We start from the raw sequence: 22,701 nt of genomic DNA, 5'->3' as shown, positions 1-22,701 counted from the left end.
CTGAGGCAGGCGTTAGACTACAAGCATTTTAAAGTGCAACATTAATGACGATGGTTTTGGGAGACAGTTCGGAGATTTAACGTTTCTCCGAAGGTTCTAACGATGAACTTAGACTTAAAATGGTTCGGGGAAATGGGCCCAGTACAGGCTGTTGACCCACCTGGTCTCATATCAACGTTCTCCATGTTGTTCCTGACCTCACTCCTCTCCTTCAGGTAAGCACCCCTGTACCTGGGACAACGGAGGCTGTTCTCACATCTGTATCGTCAAGGGAGACGGAACCACACGCTGCTCCTGTCCTGTTCATCTGGTCCTGCTGCAGAATGAACTCTCCTGTGGAGGTATAACCCCTGACCTCTGACCCTGCGCTGCTGGTCACAGCTTTACACTTGATAGTGAACTTTGGAGATGGACTGACGTGAAATGATATCCCTGCCGTAACACGCAGAGCATTGAGTTGGTCAGATGTGAACGCAGGATTACAATGCCTCACCTGTCTCTCCTCCTCCAGAACAGTTGTAACCTGTCTCTCCTCCTCCAGAACAGTTGTAACCCGTCTCTCCTCCAGAACAGTTGTAACCTGTCTCTCCTCCTCCAGAACAGTTGTAACCTGTCTCTCCTCCCCAGAACAGTTGTAACCTGTCTCTCCTCCAGAACAGTTGTAACCTGTCTCTCCTCCCCAGAACAGTTGTAACCTGTCTCTCCTCCCCAGAACAGTTGTAACCTGTCTCTCCTCCCCAGAACAGTTGTAACCCGTCTCTCCTCCTCCAGAACAGTTGTAACCTGTCTCTCCTCCCCAGAACAGTTATAACCTGTCTCTCCTCCAGAACAGTTGTAACCTGTCTCTCCTCCCCAGAACAGTTGTAACCTGTCTCTCCTCCCCAGAACAGTTGTAACCTGTCTCTCCTCCCCAGAACAGTTGTAACCTGTCTCTCCTCCAGAACAGTTGTAACCTGTCTCTTCTCCTCCAGAACAGTTGTAACCTGTCTCTCCTCCTCCAGAACAGTTGTAACCTGTCTCTCCTCCCCAGAACAGTTGTAACCTGTCTCTCCTCCTCCAGAACAGTTGTAACCTGTCTCTCCTCCCCCAGAACAGTTGTAACCCGTCTCTCCTCCTCCAGAACAGTTGTAACCTGTCTCTCCTCCAGAACAGTTGTAACCTGTCTCTCCTCCTCCAGAACAGTTGTAACCTGTCTCTCCTCCTCCAGAACAGTTGTAACCTGTCTCTCCTCCCCAGAACAGTTGTAACCTGTCTCTCCTCCTCCAGAACAGTTGTAACCTGTCTCTCCTCCCCAGAACAGTTGTAACCTGTCTCTCCTCCTCCAGAACAGTTGTAACCTGTCTCTCCTCCTCCAGAACAGTTGTAACCTGTCTCTCCTCCTCCAGAACAGTTGTAACCTGTCTCTCCTCCTCCAGAACAGTTGTAACCCGTCTCTCCTCCTCCAGAACAGTTGTAACCTGTCTCTCCTCCTCCAGAACAGTTGTAACCTGTCTCTCCTCCTCCAGAACAGTTGTAACCCGTCTCTCCTCCCCAGAACAGTTGTAACCTGTCTCTCCTCCCCAGAACAGTTGTAACCTGTCTCTCCTCCAGAACAGTTGTAACCTGTCTCTCCTCCTCCAGAACAGTTGTAACCCGTCTCTCCTCCTCCAGAACAGTTGTAACCTGTCTCTCCTCCAGAACAGTTGTAACCTGTCTCTCCTCCTCCAGAACAGTTGTAACCTGTCTCTCCTCCTCCAGAACAGTTGTAACCTGTCTCTCCTCCCCAGAACAGTTGTAACCTGTCTCTCCTCCTCCAGAACAGTTGTAACCTGTCTCTCCTCCTCCAGAACAGTTGTAACCTGTCTCTCCTCCCCAGAACAGTTGTAACCTGTCTCTCCTCCCCAGAACAGTTGTAACCTGTCTCTCCTCCTCCAGAACAGTTGTAACCCGTCTCTCCTCCAGAACAGTTGTAACCTGTCTCTCCTCCAGAACAGTTGTAACCTGTCTCTCCTCCAGAACAGTTGTAACCTGTCTCTCCTCCCCCAGAACAGTTGTAACCTGTCTCTCCTCCTCCAGAACAGTTGTAACCTGTCTCTCCTCCCCAGAACAGTTGTAACCTGTCTCTCCTCCTCCAGAACAGTTGTAACCCGTCTCTCCTCCCCCAGAACAGTTGTAACCTGTCTCTCCTCCCCCAGAACAGTTGTAACCTGTCTCTCCTCCTCCAGAACAGTTGTAACCTGTCTCTCCTCCCCAGAACAGTTGTAACCTGTCTCTCCTCCCCAGAACAGTTGTAACCTGTCTCTCCTCCTCCAGAACAGTTGTAACCCGTCTCTCCTCCCCCAGAACAGTTGTAACCTGTCTCTCCCCCAGAACAGTTGTAACCTGTCTCTCCTCCTCCAGAACAGTTGTAACCTGTCTCTCCTCCCCAGAACAGTTGTAACCTGTCTCTCCTCCTCCAGAACAGTTGTAACCCGTCTCTCTCCCCCAGAACAGTTGTAACCTGTCTCTCCTCCTCCAGAACAGTTGTAACCCGTCTCTCCTCCCCAGAACAGTTGTAACCCGTCTCTCCTCCCCCAGAACAGTTGTAACCCGTCTCTCCTCCTCCAGAACAGTTGTAACCCGTCTCTCCTCCTCCAGAACAGTTGTAACCTGTCTCTCCTCCAGAACAGTTGTAACCCGTCTCTCCTCCTCCAGAACAGTTGTAACCTGTCTCTCCTCCTCCAGAACAGTTGTAACCCGTCTCTCCTCCAGAACAGTTGTAACCCGTCTCTCCTCCTCCAGAACAGTTGTAACCTGTCTCTCCTCCTCCAGAACAGTTGTAACCCGTCTCTCCTCCAGAACAGTTGTAACCCGTCTCTCCTCCTCCAGAACAGTTGTAACCTGTCTCTCCTCCAGAACAGTTGTAACCTGTCTCTCCTCCCCAGAACAGTTGTAACCCGTCTCTCCTCCCCCAGAACAGTTGTAACCCGTCTCTCCTCCCCCAGAACAGTTGTAACCTGTCTCTCCTCCTCCAGAACAGTTGTAACCCGTCTCTCCTCCTCCAGAACAGTTGTAACCTGTCTCTCCTCCTCCAGAACAGTTGTAACCTGTCTCTCCTCCTCCAGAACAGTTGTAACCCGTCTCTCCTCCTCCAGAACAGTTGTAACCCGTCTCTCCTCCTCCAGAACAGTTGTAACCTGTCTCTCCTCCTCCAGAACAGTTGTAACCTGTCTCTCCTCCAGAACAGTTGTAACCTGTCTCTCCTCCTCCAGAACAGTTGTAACCTGTCTCTCCTCCCCCAGAACAGTTGTAACCTGTCTCTCCTCCCCAGAACAGTTGTAACCCGTCTCTCCTCCTCCAGAACAGTTGTAACCCGTCTCTCCTCCTCCAGAACAGTTGTAACCTGTCTCTCCTCCTCCAGAACAGTTGTAACCCGTCTCTCCTCCAGAACAGTTGTAACCTGTCTCTCCTCCCCAGAACAGTTGTAACCCGTCTCTCCTCCTCCAGAACAGTTGTAACCTGTCTCTCCTCCCCAGAACAGTTGTAACCTGTCTCTCCTCCAGAACAGTTGTAACCCGTCTCTCCTCTCCAGAACAGTTGTAACCCGTCTCTCCTCTCCAGAACAGTTGTAACCCGTCTCTCCTCCAGAACAGTTGTAACCCGTCTCTCCTCCAGAACAGTTGTAACCTGTCTCTCCTCCTCCAGAACAGTTGTAACCCGTCTCTCCTCCCCCAGAACAGTTGTAACCCGTCTCTCCTCCCCCAGAACAGTTGTAACCTGTCTCTCCTCCTCCAGAACAGTTGTAACCTGTCTCTCCTCTCCCAGAACAGTTGTAACCTGTATCTCCTCCTCCAGAACAGTTGTAACCCGTCTCTCCTCCCCCAGAACAGTTGTAACCCGTCTCTCCTCCCCCAGAACAGTTGTAACCCGTCTCTCCTCCTCCAGAACAGTTGTAACCCGTCTCTCCTCTCCAGAACAGTTGTAACCTGTCTCTCCTCCCCCAGAACAGTTGTAACCTGTCTCTCCTCTCCAGAACAGTTGTAACCTGTCTCTCCTCCCCCAGAACAGTTGTAACCCGTCTCTCCTCCTCCAGAACAGTTGTAACCCGTCTCTCCTCCCCCAGAACAGTTGTAACCCGTCTCTCCTCTCCCAGAACAGTTGTAACCTGTCTCTCCTCCTCCAGAACAGTTGTAACCCGTCTCTCCTCCTCCAGAACAGTTGTAACCCGTCTCTCCTCCCCCAGAACAGTTGTAACCCGTCTCTCCTCCTCCAGAACAGTTGTAACCCGTCTCTCCTCCTCCAGAACAGTTGTAACCCGTCTCTCCTCTCCCAGAACAGTTGTAACCCGTCTCTCCTCTCCCAGAACAGTTGTAACCCGTCTCTCCTCCCCAGAACAGTTGTAACCTGTCTCTCCTCCTCCAGAACAGTTGTAACCTGTCTCTCCTCCTCCAGAACAGTTGTAACCTGTCTCTCCTCCTCCAGAACAGTTGTAACCTGTCTCTCCTCCAGAACAGTTGTAACCTGTCTCTCCTCCTCCAGAACAGTTGTAACCTGTCTCTCCTCCTCCAGAACAGTTGTAACCCGTCTCTCCTCCTCCAGAACAGTTGTAACCTGTCTCTCCTCCAGAACAGTTGTAACCCGTCTCTCCTCCTCCAGAACAGTTGTAACCCGTCTCTCCTCCAGAACAGTTGTAACCCGTCTCTCCTCCTCCAGAACAGTTGTAACCCGTCTCTCCTCCCCCAGAACAGTTGTAACCCGTCTCTCCTCCCCCAGAACAGTTGTAACCCGTCTCTCCTCCTCCAGAACAGTTGTAACCTGTCTCTCCTCCCCAGAACAGTTGTAACCTGTCTCTCCTCCTCCAGAACAGTTGTAACCTGTCTCTCCTCCTCCAGAACAGTTGTAACCCGTCTCTCCTCCCCCAGAACAGTTGTAACCCGTCTCTCCTCCCCCAGAACAGTTGTAACCCGTCTCTCCTCCTCCAGAACAGTTGTAACCCGTCTCTCCTCCTCCAGAACAGTTGTAACCCGTCTCTCCTCCTCCAGAACAGTTGTAACCTGTCTCTCCTCCCCCAGAACAGTTGTAACCTGTCTCTCCTCCCCAGAACAGTTGTAACCCGTCTCTCCTCCTCCAGAACAGTTGTAACCTGTCTCTCCTCCCCCAGAACAGTTGTAACCCGTCTCTCCTCCTCCAGAACAGTTGTAACCCGTCTCTCCTCCTCCAGAACAGTTGTAACCTGTCTCTCCTCCCCCAGAACAGTTGTAACCTGTCTCTCCTCCCCCAGAACAGTTGTAACCTGTCTCTCCTCCCCAGAACAGTTGTAACCCGTCTCTCCTCCTCCAGAACAGTTGTAACCTGTCTCTCCTCCCCCAGAACAGTTGTAACCTGTCTCTCCTCCCCCAGAACAGTTGTAACCCGTCTCTCCTCCTCCAGAACAGTTGTAACCTGTCTCTCCTCCCCCAGAACAGTTGTAACCTGTCTCTCCTCCCCCAGAACAGTTGTAACCTGTCTCTCCTCCCCAGAACAGTTGTAACCCGTCTCTCCTCCCCCAGAACAGTTGTAACCTGTCTCTCCTCCCCCAGAACAGTTGTAACCTGTCTCTCCTCCCCCAGAACAGTTGTAACCTGTCTCTCCTCCCCCAGAACAGTTGTAACCCGTCTCTCCTCCAGAACAGTTGTAACCCGTCTCTCCTCCAGAACAGTTGTAACCTGTCTCTCCTCCAGAACAGTTGTAACCCGTCTCTCCTCCTCCAGAACAGTTGTAACCCGTCTCTCCTCCTCCAGAACAGTTGTAACCCGTCTCTCCTCCTCCAGAACAGTTGTAACCCGTCTCTCCTCCTCCAGAACAGTTGTAACCCGTCTCTCCTCCCCAGAACAGTTGTAACCTGTCTCTCCTCCTCCAGAACAGTTGTAACCTGTCTCTCCTCCAGAACAGTTGTAACCCGTCTCTCCTCCTCCAGAACAGTTGTAACCCGTCTCTCCTCCTCCAGAACAGTTGTAACCCGTCTCTCCTCCCCAGAACAGTTGTAACCCGTCTCTCCTCCTCCAGAACAGTTGTAACCCGTCTCTCCTCCTCCAGAACAGTTGTAACCCGTCTCTCCTCCTCCAGAACAGTTGTAACCTGTCTCTCCTCCTCCAGAACAGTTGTAACCTGTCTCTCCTCCCCAGAACAGTTGTAACCTGTCTCTCCTCCTCCAGAACAGTTGTAACCCGTCTCTCCTCCCCCAGAACAGTTGTAACCTGTCTCTCCTCCTCCAGAACAGTTGTAACCTGTCTCTCCTCCCCAGAACAGTTGTAACCCGTCTCTCCTCCTCCAGAACAGTTGTAACCCGTCTCTCCTCCTCCAGAACAGTTGTAACCCGTCTCTCCTCCCCAGAACAGTTGTAACCTGTCTCTCCCCCAGAACAGTTGTAACCTGTCTCTCCTCCTCCAGAACAGTTGTAACCTGTCTCTCCTCCCCCAGAACAGTTGTAACCTGTCTCTCCCCCAGAACAGTTGTAACCTGTCTCTCCTCCTCCAGAACAGTTGTAACCTGTCTCTCCTCCTCCAGAACAGTTGTAACCCGTCTCTCCTCCTCCAGAACAGTTGTAACCCGTCTCTCCTCCTCCAGAACAGTTGTAACCCGTCTCTCCTCCCCAGAACAGTTGTAACCTGTCTCTCCTCCCCAGAACAGTTGTAACCTGTCTCTCCTCCCCCAGAACAGTTGTAACCTGTCTCTCCTCCCCCAGAACAGTTGTAACCTGTCTCTCCTCCCCAGAACAGTTGTAACCCGTCTCTCCTCCCCAGAACCCCCCACCTGTTCTCCAGAACAGTTCTCCTGTGTGTCCGGGGAGGTGGACTGTATTCCCCACGCGTGGCGGTGTGACGGCTACCCAGAGTGTGATGACAGCAGCGACGAGGGAGACTGTCCTGTCTGTTCAGATGCAGAGTTTCAGTGTGACTCCAGACAGTGTGTTGACCTCGGCCTCCGCTGCAACGGAGAGGTCAACTGTCAGGATCGCTCAGACGAGAACAAATGTGAAGGTAAGACAGGAACACACACAGAGAGGGAGAGACACATCTCACACACACACAGAGAGGGAGAGACACATCTCTCACACACACAGAGAGGAGAGACATCTCACACACACACAGAGAGGGAGAGACACATCTCACACACACACAGAGAGGGAGAGACACATCTCACACACACACAGAGAGGGAGAGACACATCTCACACACACACAGAGAGGGAGAGACACATCTCTCACACACACAGAGAGGAGAGACACATCTCTCACACACACAGAGAGGAGAGACACATATCTCGCACACTGGTTTAAACCTGGTTTAACCTGGTTTCACCCTCTCCAGTTTAACGTAGATTACTGTTTAACCTGGTTTAACCTGGTTTAACCCTCTCCAGTTTAATGTAGATTACTGTTTAACCTGGTTTAACCCTCTCCAGTCTAATGTAGATTACTGTTTAACCTGGTTCAACCTGGTTTAACCCTCTCCAGTCTAATGTAGATTACTGTTTAACCTGGTTCAACCTGGTTTAACCCTCTCCAGTCTAATGTAGATTACTGTTTAACCTGGTTTAACCGGGTTTAACCCTCTCCAGTTTAACGTAGATTACTGCTGAACCTGGTTTAACCCTCTCCTCTCCAGTCTAACATAGATTACTGCTGAACCTGGTTCAACCTGGTTTAACCCTCTCCAGTCTAATGTAGATTACTGTTTAACCTGGTTTAACCTGGTTTTAACCCTCTCCAGTTTAATGTAGATTACTGTTTAACCTGGTTTAACCCTCTATAGTCTAATGTAGATTACTGCTGAACCTGGTTTAACCCTGGTTTAACCCTCTCCAGTCTAATGTAGATTACTGTTTAACCTGGTTCAACCTGGTTTAACCCTCTCCAGTCTAATGTAGATTACTGTTTAACCTGGTTCAACCTGGTTTAACCCTCTCCAGTCTAATGTAGATTACTGTTTAACCTGGTTTAACCGGGTTTAACCCTCTCCAGTTTAACGTAGATTACTGCTGAACCTGGTTTAACCCTCTCCTCTCCAGTCTAACATAGATTACTGCTGAACCTGGTTCAACCTGGTTTAACCCTCTCCAGTCTAATGTAGATTACTGTTTAACCTGGTTTAACCTGGTTTTAACCCTCTCCAGTTTAATGTAGATTACTGTTTAACCTGGTTTAACCCTCTATAGTCTAATGTAGATTACTGCTGAACCTGGTTTAACCCTGGTTTAACCCTCTCCAGTCTAATGTAGATTACTGTTTAACCTGGTTCAACCTGGTTTAACCCTCTCCAGTCTAATGTAGATTACTGTTTAACCTGGTTCAACCCTCTCCAGTCTAATGTAGATTACTGTTTAACCTGGTTCAACCTGGTTTAACCCTCTCCAGTTTAATGTAGATTACTGTTTAACCTGGTTTAACCCTCTCCAGTCTAATGTAGATTACTGTTTAACCTGGTTTAACCTGGTTTTAACCCTCTCCAGTTTAATGTAGATTACTGTTTAACCTGGTTTAACCCTCTCCAGTCTAATGTAGATTACTGCTGAACCTGGTTTAACCCTGGTTTAACCCTCTCCAGTCTAATGTAGATTACTGTTTAACCTGGTTCAACCTGGTTTAACCCTCTCCAGTCTAATGTAGATTACTGTTTAACCTGGTTCAACCTGGTTTAACCCTCTCCAGTCTAATGTAGATTACTGTTTAACCTGGTTTTACCCTCTCCAGTCTAATGTAGATTACTGTTTATCCTGGTTCAACCTGGTTTAACCCTCTCCAGTCTAATGTAGATTACTGTTTAACCTGGTTCAACCTGGTTTAACCCTCTCCAGTCTAATGTAGATTACTGTTTATCCTGGTTCAACCTGGTTTAACCCTCTCCAGTCTAATGTAGATTACTGTTTAACCTGGTTCAACCTGGTTTAACCCTCTCCAGTCTAATGTAGATTACTGTTTAACCTGGTTTCACCCTCTCCAGTCTAATGTAGATTACTGTTTAACCTGGTTCAACCTGGTTTAACCCTCTCCAGTCTAATGTAGATTACTGTTTAACCTGGTTTCACCCTCTCCAGTGCGGTGCTCCCCGGACCACTTCAGCTGTTCTAGCGGTCAGTGCGTGGGGAAACATCAGAAGTGTGACCACTCTACAGACTGCTCTGACAACTCGGACGAGATGGGCTGCTGTAAGTCTATTCAATTATAGATCTGATCCGAGGACAGTTTCTCTCACGAGGAAGTGTTTTCTATAGTGTGTCCTCATGACAGATCTGATCCTAGAACAGTTTATCTATAGTGTGTCCTCATGACAGATCTGATCCTAGACCAGTTTATCTATAGTGTGTCCTCATGACAGATCTGATCCTAGACCAGTTTATCTATAGTGTGTCCTCATGACAGATCTGATCCTAGACCAGTTTATCTATAGTGTGTCTCCATGACAGATCTGATCCTAGACCAGTTTATCTATAGTGTGTCCTCATGACAGATCTGATCCTAGACCAGTTTATCTATAGTGTGTCCTCATGACAGATCTGATCCTAGACCAGTTTGTCTATAGTGTGTCTACATGACAGATCTGATCCTAGACCAGTTTATCTATAGTGTGTCTACATGACAGATCTGATCCTTTATCTATAGTGTGTCTACATGATGGGGTGTAGAATGTGTTCCAACTAACTGCCTAAAAGGTAGTATTTCCCTGCTGGATCTCTCAACTAAACATAGAATAATGTCATTCTAGTAAGCTCCTCCTCTGCCCCCCCCCCCAGACCCAACAGAGGAGCCGTCCTCCCAGCCCACCAACACCATCGGCTCCATTGTGGGGGTTGTCATGGCGCTGTTTGTGGTGGGCGCCATCTACTTGGTGTGCCAGCGCGTGCTCTGTCCCCAGATGAAGGACGACAGGGAGACAGGAACCAATGATTTGGTGGTCCACGGCCCTTCTGTTTCTCTGGGTTATGTACCTCACCCTGCCTCTCTGTCCGGGTCTCTGCCAGGTAGGACCGCTCGCCACACAACCCAGACAGATGGATCAGCTCCTAGAGAGATGCCACCATCTATAGCTACAATCTGCATGTGACCAATACAATTTGATGACACCCCCAGTCCAAACCTCATGACCCCCAGTCCAAACCTCATGACCCCCAGTCCAAACCTCGTGACCCCCAGTCCAAACCTCGTGACCCCCAGTCCAAACCTCGTGACCCCCAGTCCAAACCTCGTGACCCCCAGTCCAAACCTCGTGACCCCCAGTCCAAACCTCGTGACCCCCAGTCCAAACCTCGTGACCCCCAGTCCAAACCTCGTGACCCCCAGTCCAAACCTCGTGACCCCCAGTCCAAACCTCGTGACCCCCAGTCCAAACCTCGTGACCCCCACTCCAAACCTCGTGACCCCCAGTCCAAACCTCGTGACCCCCAGTCCAAACCTCGTGACCCCCAGTCCAAACCTCGTGACCCCCAGTCCAAACCTGTTTACTGTTGATGTTAAATGAGAAATACTTGATTTTCTTTGTCTTGTTGACTCCTGCTACTTTGTCTTGTTGACTCCTGCTGCTTTGTCTTGTTGACTCCTGCTGCTTTGTCTTGTTGACTCCTGCTGCTTTGTCTTGTTGACTCCTGCTGCTTTGTCTTGTTGACTCCTGCTGCTTTGTCTTGTCGACTCCTGCTGCTTTGTCTTGTCGACTCCTGCTGCTTTGTCTTGTCGACTCCTGCTGCTTTGTCTTGTCGACTCCTGCTGCTTTGTCTTTGTTATTGACTCCTGCTGCTTTGTCTTTGTTATTGACTCCTGCTGCTTTGTCTTTGTTATTGACTCCTGCTGCTTTGTCTTGTTGACTCCTGCTGCTTTGTCTTGTTGACTCCTGCTGCTTTGTCTTGTTGACTCCTGCTGCTTTGTCTTGTTGACTCCTGCTGCTTTGTCTTGTTGACTCCTGCTACTTTGTCTTGTTGACTCCTGCTGCTTTGTCTTGTTGACTCCTGCTGCTTTGTCTTGTTGACTCCTGCTGCTTTGTCTTTGTTATTGACTCCTGCTGCTTTGTCTTGTTGACTCCTGCTGCTTTGTCTTTGTTATTGACTCCTGCTGCTTTGTCTTTGTTATTGACTCCTGCTGCTTTGTCTTGTTGACTCCTGCTGCTTTGTCTTTGTTATTGACTCCTGCTACTTTGTCTTGTTGACTCCTGCTGCTTTGTCTTGTTGACTCCTGCTACTTTGTCTTGTTGACTCCTGCTGCTTTGTCTTGTTGACTCCTGCTACTTTGTCTTGTTGACTCCTGCTACTTTGTCTTGTTGACTCCTGCTGCTTTGTCTTGTTGACTCCTGCTGCTTTGTCTTGTTGACTCCTGCTGCTTTGTCTTGTTGACTCCTGCTGCTTTTGTCTTGTTGACTCCTGCTGCTTTGTCTTGTTGACTCCTGCTGCTTTGTCTTGTTGACTCCTGCTACTTTGTCTTGTTGACTCCTGCTGCTTTGTCTTGTTGACTCCTGCTACTTTGTCTTGTTGACTCCTGCTGCTTTGTCTTGTTGACTCCTGCTGCTTTGTCTTTGTTATTGACTCCTGCTGCTTTGTCTTTGTTATTGACTCCTGCTGCTTTGTCTTTGTTATTGACTCCTGCTGCTTTGTCTTGTTGACTCCTGCTGCTTTGTCTTATTGACTCCTGCTGCTTTGTCTTGTTGACTCCTGCTGCTTTGTCTTGTTGACTCCTGCTGCTTTGTCTTGTCGACTCCTGCTGCTTTGTCTTGTCGACTCCTGCTGCTTTGTCTTGTCGACTCCTGCTGCTTTGTCTTGTCGACTCCTGCTGCTTTGTCTTGTCGACTCCTGCTGCTTTGTCTTGTCGACTCCTGCTGCTTTGTCTTGTCGACTCCTGCTGCTTTGTCTTGTCGACTCCTGCTGCTTTGTCTTGTCGACTCCTGCTGCTTTGTCTTGTCGACTCCTGCTGCTTTGTCTTGTCGACTCCTGCTGCTTTGTCTTGTCGACTCCTGCTGCTTTGTCTTGTCGACTCCTGCTGCTTTGTCTTGTCGACTCCTGCTGCTTTGTCTTGTCGACTCCTGCTGCTTTGTCTTGTCGACTCCTGCTGCTTTGTCTTGTCGACTCCTGCTGCTTTGTCTTGTCGACTCCTGCTGCTTTGTCTTGTCGACTCCTGCTGCTTTGTCTTGTCGACTCCTGCTGCTTTGTCTTGTCGACTCCTGCTGCTTTGTCTTGTCGACTCCTGCTGCTTTGTCTTGTCGACTCCTGCTGCTTTGTCTTTGTTATTGACTCCTGCTGCTTTGTCTTTGTTATTGACTCCTGCTGCTTTGTCTTTGTTATTGACTCCTGCTGCTTTGTCTTGTCGACTCCTGCTGCTTTGTCTTGTCGACTCCTGCTGCTTTGTCTTGTCGACTCCTGCTGCTTTGTCTTTGTTATTGACTCCTGCTGCTTTGTCTTGTTGACTCCTGCTGCTTTGTCTTTGTTATTGACTCCTGCTGCTTTGTCTTTGTTATTGACTCCTGCTGCTTTGTCTTGTTGACTCCTGCTGCTTTGTCTTGTTGACTCCTGCTGCTTTGTCTTGTTGACTCCTGCTGCTTTGTCTTGTTGACTCCTGCTGCTTTGTCTTGTTGACTCCTGCTGCTTTGTCTTGTTGACTCCTGCTACTTTGTCTTGTTGACTCCTGCTGCTTTGTCTTGTTGACTCCTGCTGCTTTGTCTTTGTTATTGACTCCTGCTACTTTGTCTTGTTGACTCCTGCTGCTTTGTCTTGTTGACTCCTGCTACTTTGTCTTGTTGACTCCTGCTACTTTGTCTTGTTGACTCCTGCTACTTTGTCTTGTTGACTCCTGCTGCTTTGTCTTGTTGACTCCTGCTGCTTTGTCTTGTTGACTCCTGCTGCTTTGTCTTGTTGACTCCTGCTGCTTTGTCTTGTTGACTCCTGCTGCTTTGTCTTGTTGACTCCTGCTACTTTGTCTTGTTGACTCCTGCTGCTTTGTCTTGTTGACTCCTGCTACTTTGTCTTGTTGACTCCTGCTGCTTTGTCTTGTTGACTCCTGCTGCTTTGTCTTGTTGACTCCTGCTGCTTTGTCTTGTTGACTCCTGCTGCTTTGTCTTGTTGACTCCTGCTGCTTTGTCTTGTTGACTCCTGCTGCTTTGTCTTGTCTTCAGGTATGTCCAGGGGGAAGTCTGTGATTGGTTCGTTGAGCATCATGGGTGGGTCCAGTGGCCCCCCTTACGACCGCGCCCACGTAACTGGAGCCTCCTCCTCAAGCTCCTCCTCCACCAAGGGCACTTACTTCCCCCCGGTACGACACACACACACCTTACACACACACACACACCTTACACACACACACACACCTTACACACACACACACACCTTACACACACACACACACCTTACACACACACACACACCTTACACACACACACACACCTTACACACACACACCCTTACACACACACACACACACCTTACACACACACACACCTTACACACACACACACACACCTTACACACACACACACCTTACACACACACACACACCTTACACACACACACACACTTACACACACACACACACACACTTACACACACACACACACACACACCTTACACACACACACACACACACACACACCTTACACACACACACACACACACCTTACACACACACACACACACACACACACTACACACACACACACACACACACCTTACACACACACACACACACACACACCTTACACACACACACACACACACACACCTTACACACACACACACACACACACCTTACACACACACACCGTACACACACACACACACACCGTACACACACACACACACACACACCGTACACACACACACACACACCGTACACACACACACACACCTTACACACACACAAACACCTTACACACACACACACACCTTACACACACACACCAAACACACACACACAAAAACCACACACACACACCTTACACACACACACACACACACACACACACACAACTTACACACACACACACAACTTACACACACACACACAACTTACACACACACACACAACTTACACACCTTACACACACACACACACACACACCTTACACACACACACCTTACACACACACACACACACACCTTACACACACACACACACACCTTACACACACACACCTTACACACACACACACACACACACACCTTACACACACACCTTACACACACACCTTACACACACACCTTACACACACACCTTACACACACACACACACACCTTACACACACACACACCTTACACACACACACACCTTACACACACACATTTTATTGTGTTACAATTTCCTTTATTTATTTATTCACATTTTAACTGCATTGTGGGAAATATTTCATAAGTCAACATCTCAGTTTACACCTGCTGTATTTGGCTCGTGTGATGAATAACGATTTGTTTTTAAACTTTTCTCTCCATGTCCCTCTTTCTCCTCTCCTTTCTCCCCTTCCCTCTCTTCTCTCCTCTCCTTTCCTCTCTCCCCTCTCCTCTCTCCCTCTCCTCTCTCCCTCTCCTCTCTCCCTCTCCTCTCTCCCCTTCCCTCTCCTCTCTCCCTCTCCTCTCTCCCCTTCCCTCTCCTCTCTCCCCTTCCCTCTCCTCTCTCCCCTTCCCTCTCCTCTCCCCCCTCCTCTCTCCCCTTCCCTCTCCTCTCTCCCCTTCCCTCTCCTCTCTCCCCCCTTCCCTCTCCTCTCTCCCCTTCCCTCTCCTCTCTCCCCTTCCCTCTCCTCTCTCCTCTCTCCCCCTTCCCTCTCCTCTCTCCCCCTTCCCTCTCCTCTCTCCCCTTCCCTCTCCTCTCTCCCCTTCCCTCTGTCTCCTCTCCCCTTCCCTCTCCTCTCTCCCCTTACCTCTCCTCTCCTCCCTCCCCTTTCTCCATCCATCCCTCTGTCTCCTCTCCTCTCTCCCCTTCCTCCATACATCCCTCTGTCTCCTCTCTCCCCTTCCTCCATCCATCCCTCTGTCTCCTCTCTCCCCTTCCTCCACCCATCCCTCTGTCTCCTCTCTCCCCTTCCTCCACCCATCCCTCTGTCTCCTCTCTCCCCTTCCTCCATCCCTCTGTCTCCTCTCCAGATCCTGAACCCTCCTCCATCTCCTGCGACCGTCAGGTCTCAGTACACCATGGAGTTTGGCTACTCCTCCAACAGCCCGTCAACGCACCGTTCATACAGGTAACCCTCTGCTCCCCGCCACGGTTGTCTCTCCTCGCCACGGTTGTCTCTCCCCGCCACGGTTGTCTCTCCCCGCCACGGTTGTCTCTCCCCGCCACGGTTGTCTCTCCCCGCCACGGTTGTCTCTCCCCGCCACGGTTGTCTCTCCCCGCCACGGTTGTCTCTCCCCGCCACGGTTGTCTCTCCCCGCCACGGTTGTCTCTCCCCGCCACGGTTGTCTCTCCTCAAGATGCTCTACTGTAGACGAACCCAAGGAAACTCAACTATGGGATTTATTTTCCATGTTCTGTTTCCAGAGGGCAGCGGAGGGATATGTCGTCTGCTTCATAATGTAATCAGGCTGTGGTATTTATTGTTCAGCAGGCTGTTGTTCGGCTCGATGGAAAAAGGCCTTCCTGCAGCACATGCTGTCACTGGGGGAGACAACCCTGTACACAACATTACACAACCCTGGACACAACAATACACACAACCCTGTACACAACCCTGTACACAACATTACACAACCCTGTACACAACAATACACACAACCCTGTACACAACATTACACAACCCTGGACACAACGTTACACACAACCCTGTACACAACAATACACACAACCCTGTACACAACATTACACAACCCTGGACACAACGTTACACACAACCCTGTACACAACAATACACACAACGTTACACACAACCCTGTACACAACAATACACAACCCTGGACACAACATTACACACAACCCTGGACACAACAATACACACAACCCTGTACACAACATTACACACAACCCTGTACACAACATTACACACAACCCTGGACACAACAATACACACAACATTACACACAACCCTGGACACAACATTACACACAACCCTGGACACAACAATACACACAACCCTGTACACAACAATACACACAACCCTGTACACAACAATACACACAACCCTGTACACAACGTTACACACAACCCTGTACACAACGTTACACACAACCCTGTACACAACGTTACACACAACCCTGTACACAACGTTACACACAACCCTGTACACAACGTTACACACAACCCTGTACACAACGTTACACACAACCCTGTACACAACGTTACACACAACCCTGTACACAACGTTACACACAACCCTGTACACAACAATACACACAACCCTGTACACAACAATACACAACCCTGTACACAACATTACACACAACCCTGTACACAACAATACACAACCCTGTACACAACAATACACAACCCTGTACACAACAATACACAACCCTGTACACAACATTACACACAACCCTGTACACAACAATACACACAACGTTACACACAACCCTGTACACAACAATACACACAACGTTACACACAACCCTGTACACAACGTTACACACAACCCTGTACACAACATTACACACAACCCTGTACACAACATTACACACAACCCTGTACACAACATTACACACAACCCTGTACACAACATTACACACAACCCTGTACACAACATTACACACAACCCTGTACACAACATTACACACAACCCTGGACACAACAATACACACAACCCTGTACACAACATTACACACAACCCTGGACACAACATTACACACAACCCTGTACACAACATTACACACAACCCTGTACACAACATTACACACAACCCTGTACACAACATTACACACAACCCTGTACACAACAATACACACAACCCTGTACACAACATTACACACAACCCTGTACACAACAATACACACAACGTTACACACAACCCTGTACACAACAATACACACAACCCTACACACAACAATACACACAACCCTGTACACAACATTACACACAACCCTGTACACAACAATACACACAACCCTGTACACAACAATACACACAACCCTGTACACAACATTACACACAACCCTGGACACAACGTTACACACAACCCTGTACACAACGTTACACACAACCCTGTACACAACAATACACACAACGTTACACACAACCCTGTACACAACAATACACACAACCCTGTACACAACAATACACACAACGTTACACACAACCCTGTACACAACAATACACACAACGTTACACACAACCCTGTACACAACGTTACACACAACCCTGTACACAACAATACACACAACGTTACACACAACCCTGTACACAACATTACACACAACCCTGTACACAACAATACACACAACGTTACACACAACCCTGTACACAACAATACACACAACGTTACACACAACCCTGTACACAACGTTACACACAACCCTGTACACAACGTTACACACAACCCTGTACACAACGTTACACACAACCCTGTACACAACGTTACACACAACCCTGTACACAACGTTACACACAACCCTGTACACAACGTTACACACAACCCTGTACACAACGTTACACACAACCCTGGACACAACGTTACACACAACCCTGGACACAACGTTACACACAACCCTGGACACAACGTTACACACAACCCTGGACACAACAATACACACAACGTTACACACAACCCTGTACACAACGTTACACACAACCCTGTACACAACGTTACACACAACCCTGTACACAACGTTACACACAACCCTGTACACAACGTTACACACAACCCTGTACACAACGTTACACACAACCCTGTACACAACGTTACACACAACGTTACACACAACGTTACACACAACGTTACACACAACGTTACACACAACGTTACACACAACGTTACACACAACCCTGTACACAACGTTTACACACAACGTTACGCACAACCCTGTACACAACGTTACACACAACCCTGGACACAACCCTGATCCAGACAGGAAATAAATAAACTCTACAATTTAATATAGTAGTAATATTATGGTAATATAATGTGATATTATGGTGATATTATAGTAATAATATAATGTAATATGGTAATATAATGTTAATATTATGGTAATATAATGTATAATTATAGTAATAATGTAATGTAATATTATAGCAATAATGTAATAATATGTTAATATTATGGTAATATTATAATGTAATATTTTAGTAATAATATCATGGTAATATTATGGTAATATAATGTAATATTATGGTCATGTTATATTGTAGTAGTAATATAATGGTAATATTATAGTAGTAATATAATGGTAATAGTATAATAGTAATATAATGGTAATATGGTAGTAGTAATATAATGGTAATATGGTAGTAGTAATATTATAGTGGTAATATAATGGTAATATTGTAGTTGTAATATAATGGTAATATAATGGTAGTAATATAATGGTAATATTATAGTAATATAATGGTAATATTGTAGTAGTAATATAGTGGTAAAATTATTGTAGTAGTAATATAATGGTAATATTGTAGTAGTAATATAATGGTAATATTGTAGTAGTAATATAATGGTAATATTGTAGTAGTAATATAATGGTAATATTGTAGTAGTAATATAATGGTAATATTGTAGTAGTAATATAATGGTAATATTATAATGGTAATATGATAGTAGTAATATAATGGTAATATTGTAGTTGTAATATAATGGTAATATTGTAGTAGTAATATAATGGTAATATTATAATGGTAATATGATAGTAGTAATATAATGGTAATATGATAGTAGTAATATGATAGTAGTAATATAATGGTAATATTGTAGTTGTAATATAATGGTAATATTGTAGTTGTAATATAATGGTAATATTGTAGTAGTAATATAATGGTAATATTGTAGTAGTAATATAATGGTAATATGATAGTAGTAATATAATGGTAATATGATAGTAGTAATATAATGGTAATATGATAGTAGTAATATAATGGTAATATTGTAGTAGTAATACAATGGTAATATTGTAGTAGTAATATAATGGTAATATTATAATGGTAATATGATAGTAGTAATATAATGGTAATATGATAGTAGTAATATGATAGTAGTAATATAATGGTAATATTGTAGTTGTAATATAATGGTAATATTGTAGTAGTAATATAATGGTAATATTGTAGTAGTAATATAATGGTAATATGATAGTAGTAATATAATGGTAATATGATAGTAGTAATATAATGGTAATATGATAGTAGTAATATAATGGTAATATTATAGTACTATAATGGTAATATTGTAGTAGTAATATAATGGTAATATGATAGTAGTAATATAATGGTAATAATGTAGTAGTAATATAATGGTAATAATATAATGATAATATGATAGTAGTAATATAATGGTAATATTGTAGTAGTAATACAATGGTAATATTGTAGTAGTAATATAATGGTAATATTGTAGTAGTAATATAATGGTAATAATGTAGTGGTAATATAATGGTAATATGATAGTAGTAATATAATGGTAATAATATAATGGTAATATTATAGTAGTAATGTAATGGTAATATGATAGTAGTAATACAGTGGTAATATTGTAGTAGTAATATAATGGTAATATTGTAGTGGTAATATAATGGTAATATTGTAGTAGTAATATAATGGTAATATTGTAGTGGTAATATAATGGTAATATGATAGTAGTAATATAATGGTAATATTGTTGTAGTAATATAATGGTAATATTGTAGTAGTAATATAATGGTAATATTGTAGTGGTAATATAATGGTAATATTGTAGTGGTAATATAATGGTAATAATGTAGTAGTAATATAATGGTAATATGATAGTAGTAATATAATGGTAATATTGTTGTAGTAATATAATGGTAATAATATAATGGTAATAGGATAGTAGTAATATAATGGTAATATGATAGTAGTAATATAATGGTAATATTGTTGTAGTAATATAATGGTAATAATATAATGGTAATATGATAGTAGTAATATAGTGGTAATATTTTAGTAGTAATACAGTGGTAATATTGTAGTAGTAATATTGTATTAGTAATATAATGGTTATAGTGTAGTAGTAATATAATTGTAATATTGTAGTAGTAATATAATGGTAATATTATAGTACTATAATGGTAATATTGTAGTAGTAATATAATGGTAATATGATAGTAGTAATATAATGGTAATAATGTAGTAGTAATATAATGGTAATAATATAATGATAATATGATAGTAGTAATATAATGGTAATATTGTAGTAGTAATATAATGGTAATATTGTAGTAGTAATATAATGGTAATAGTATAGTAGTAATATAGTGGTAATATAGTGGTAATATGATAGTAGTAATATAATGGTAATAGTATGGTAGTAATATAATGGTAATAGTATAGTAGTAATATAATGGTAATAGTATAGTAGTAATATAATGGTAATAGTATAGCAGTAATATAATGGTAATAGTATAGGAGTAATATAATGATATATAAAACTACGGGTCTGATCAGTTGCTGTCTGCTTCTGGTTCTGACTGGTTCTGGTTCTGGTTCTGACTGGTTCTGACCTCCCGCTGAGCCAGTCTTCTCATCATGTCTGGAGACTGAACTCTTCAAACAGTCAGTCATGTAAATGTACAACAGGTTGGTAACTTGTGTCTGGAGACTGATCTCTTCTTCTGTCAGGCTAATTAATGTATCTGCTCTCCTTCCTGTCCCCAGTTACCGTCCCTACACCTACAGTCACTTCGCCCCTCCCACAACCCCCTGCTCCACGGACGTCTGCGACAGCGACTACACCCCCGGACGCCGCGCCCCGCCCACCTCCAACTCCGGCGTCGCCAAAGGTTACACCAGCGACCTGAACTACGACTGGAACCCTTTCCCCACCCCCACCCCCGCAGCCAGTACCTGTCAGCGGAGGAGAACTGTGAGAGCTGCCCCCTCCCCCTATACGGAGCGCTCCTACTCACCACCTCTACCCCCGCCCCCATCACCCTGCACAGACTCCTCCTGAAACCCCTCGCTGTACATAACAATTGTTGATATTGTGTTTCTAAAAGAGGGGAGGAGAGGAGGCTGCTGAGCGATGTACAGAACATATGAACAGAGAGACAGGAAGCTCGGGGTGGAAGAAAGAGCTCCGGGAACATTTGTACATTTTAAAAATAGAAAAAAGCATATCTATATATTTTCTATACAGCGTTTACTGGATACACCGTAGAGGTTTGTATTCAAACATTTGTACATTTTATTTTTTATTTTTTAAGAAAACGTTTTATTAAAACCATCACAAACATGATAAGTTGCCTTAAATCCAGAAGATACAAACAGTTGTTACGAGGCTGGAAGAACATTTAAAACACGTAGATGGTACTCTCTGACTCCGAATAACACACCGCGACAACGCCCGGAACAAGGAGAGGAGGGCGGAGTGGAGAGGCAGGACGACGCCCCCTGGAGGTGACAGACAGCTACTGCAGCACGGCACTCTGCAGCCTGGGCAGCCATTTTGTAGTGGATCTGTGATCCCCATAGTAACCAGTCAGCTGGTTTCCATAGTAACAGACAACAAGGTGTACTGAGTGATTTGAGCTCCTTTCTAATGGTTTCCTGGTTTTCCAGGACTTCCTGTCTGCCTGTATTGCTTCAACTAGGTACTACATATTATACAAGCTCCTTATTCATCTAACAGGGTACATAAAGAACCTCTGACCCGACCCGGGGCCCCTCGTCACTACCACATCACTCCAGACCCGACCCGGGGCCCCTCGTCACTACCACAACACTATTGACCCGACCCGGGGCCCCTCGTCACTACAGAGGTCGAGGTCAGGGTTCACAGAAGGTCTGTTGTGTGATGGGAAACAGATTGGCACATCTGATGAGGTTATTACTGCACAATATTCAACCAAAATCTATGTTCTGTCATTTGAGGTTATTTTATATTTTTTTGTATGTTTTTGTTTTAAATGCCAGACTGCAACTGAAGATGATCTTTACCCAGAACACATCTGTTACTGAGGGGGGGGGTCATCTATCCTGTCTGGATGGGACAGACCCAGAACACATCTGTTACTGAGGGGGGTCATCTATCCTGTCTGGATGGGACAGACCCAGAACACATCTGTTACTGAGGAGGGGGTCATCTATCCTGTCTGGATGGGACAGACCCAGAACACATCTGTTACTGAGGGGGGGGTCATCTATCCTGTCTGGATGGGACAGACCCAGAACACATCTGTTACTGAGGGGGGTCATCTATCCTGTCTGGGTGGGACAGACCCAGAACACATCTGTTACTGAGGGGGGGTCATCTATCCTGTCTGGATAAGAGACCCAGAACACATCTGTTACTGAGGGGGGGTCATCTATCCTGTCTGGATAAGAGACCCAGAACACATCTGTTACTGAGGGGGGTCATCTATCCTGTCTGAATGGGACAGACCCAGAACACATCTGTTACTGAGGGGGGTCATCTATCCTGTCTGGATGGGACAGACCCAGAACACATCTGTTACTGAGGGGGGGGTCATCTATCCTGTCTGGATGGGACAGACCCAGGACACATCTGTTACTGAGGGGGGGGGGTCATCTATCTTACGCTGTAGCCTACCTTCTGAGGTCTACCCAGTATTCTCTCTGCCTCTCCCCCATCTCCCCCCCGAGGGAAACTTCTCCTCCATCTCCCCCCCGAGGGAAACTTCTCCCCCATCTC

The 22,701-nt window shown here is 45.9% G+C and overlaps 1 protein-coding gene across 1 annotated transcript; it reads left to right on the top strand.

Annotated features, from left to right (window-relative positions):
• Positions 1-215: 215 nt before the first annotated feature.
• LOC135537776 (low-density lipoprotein receptor-related protein 6-like) lies at positions 216-21,000 on the top strand (the record flags this gene model as incomplete). Its single annotated transcript, XM_064963789.1, has 7 exons — positions 216-341; positions 6,741-6,977; positions 9,034-9,144; positions 9,730-9,957; positions 13,086-13,222; positions 15,044-15,141; positions 20,706-21,000. Coding segments are annotated over 7 exons (1,232 nt in total), but the record flags the coding sequence as incomplete, so codon positions are not given.
• Between the last annotated feature and the right edge of the window lie 1,701 nt (positions 21,001-22,701).

The sequence above is a fragment of the Oncorhynchus masou genome, unplaced genomic scaffold (genome assembly GCF_036934945.1).
Source record: "Oncorhynchus masou masou isolate Uvic2021 unplaced genomic scaffold, UVic_Omas_1.1 unplaced_scaffold_841, whole genome shotgun sequence".
Lineage (NCBI taxonomy): Eukaryota > Metazoa > Chordata > Actinopteri > Salmoniformes > Salmonidae > Oncorhynchus > Oncorhynchus masou.
Note: the sequence above shows the minus strand (reverse complement) of the source record. Positions and strands in the feature narration are given on the sequence as shown.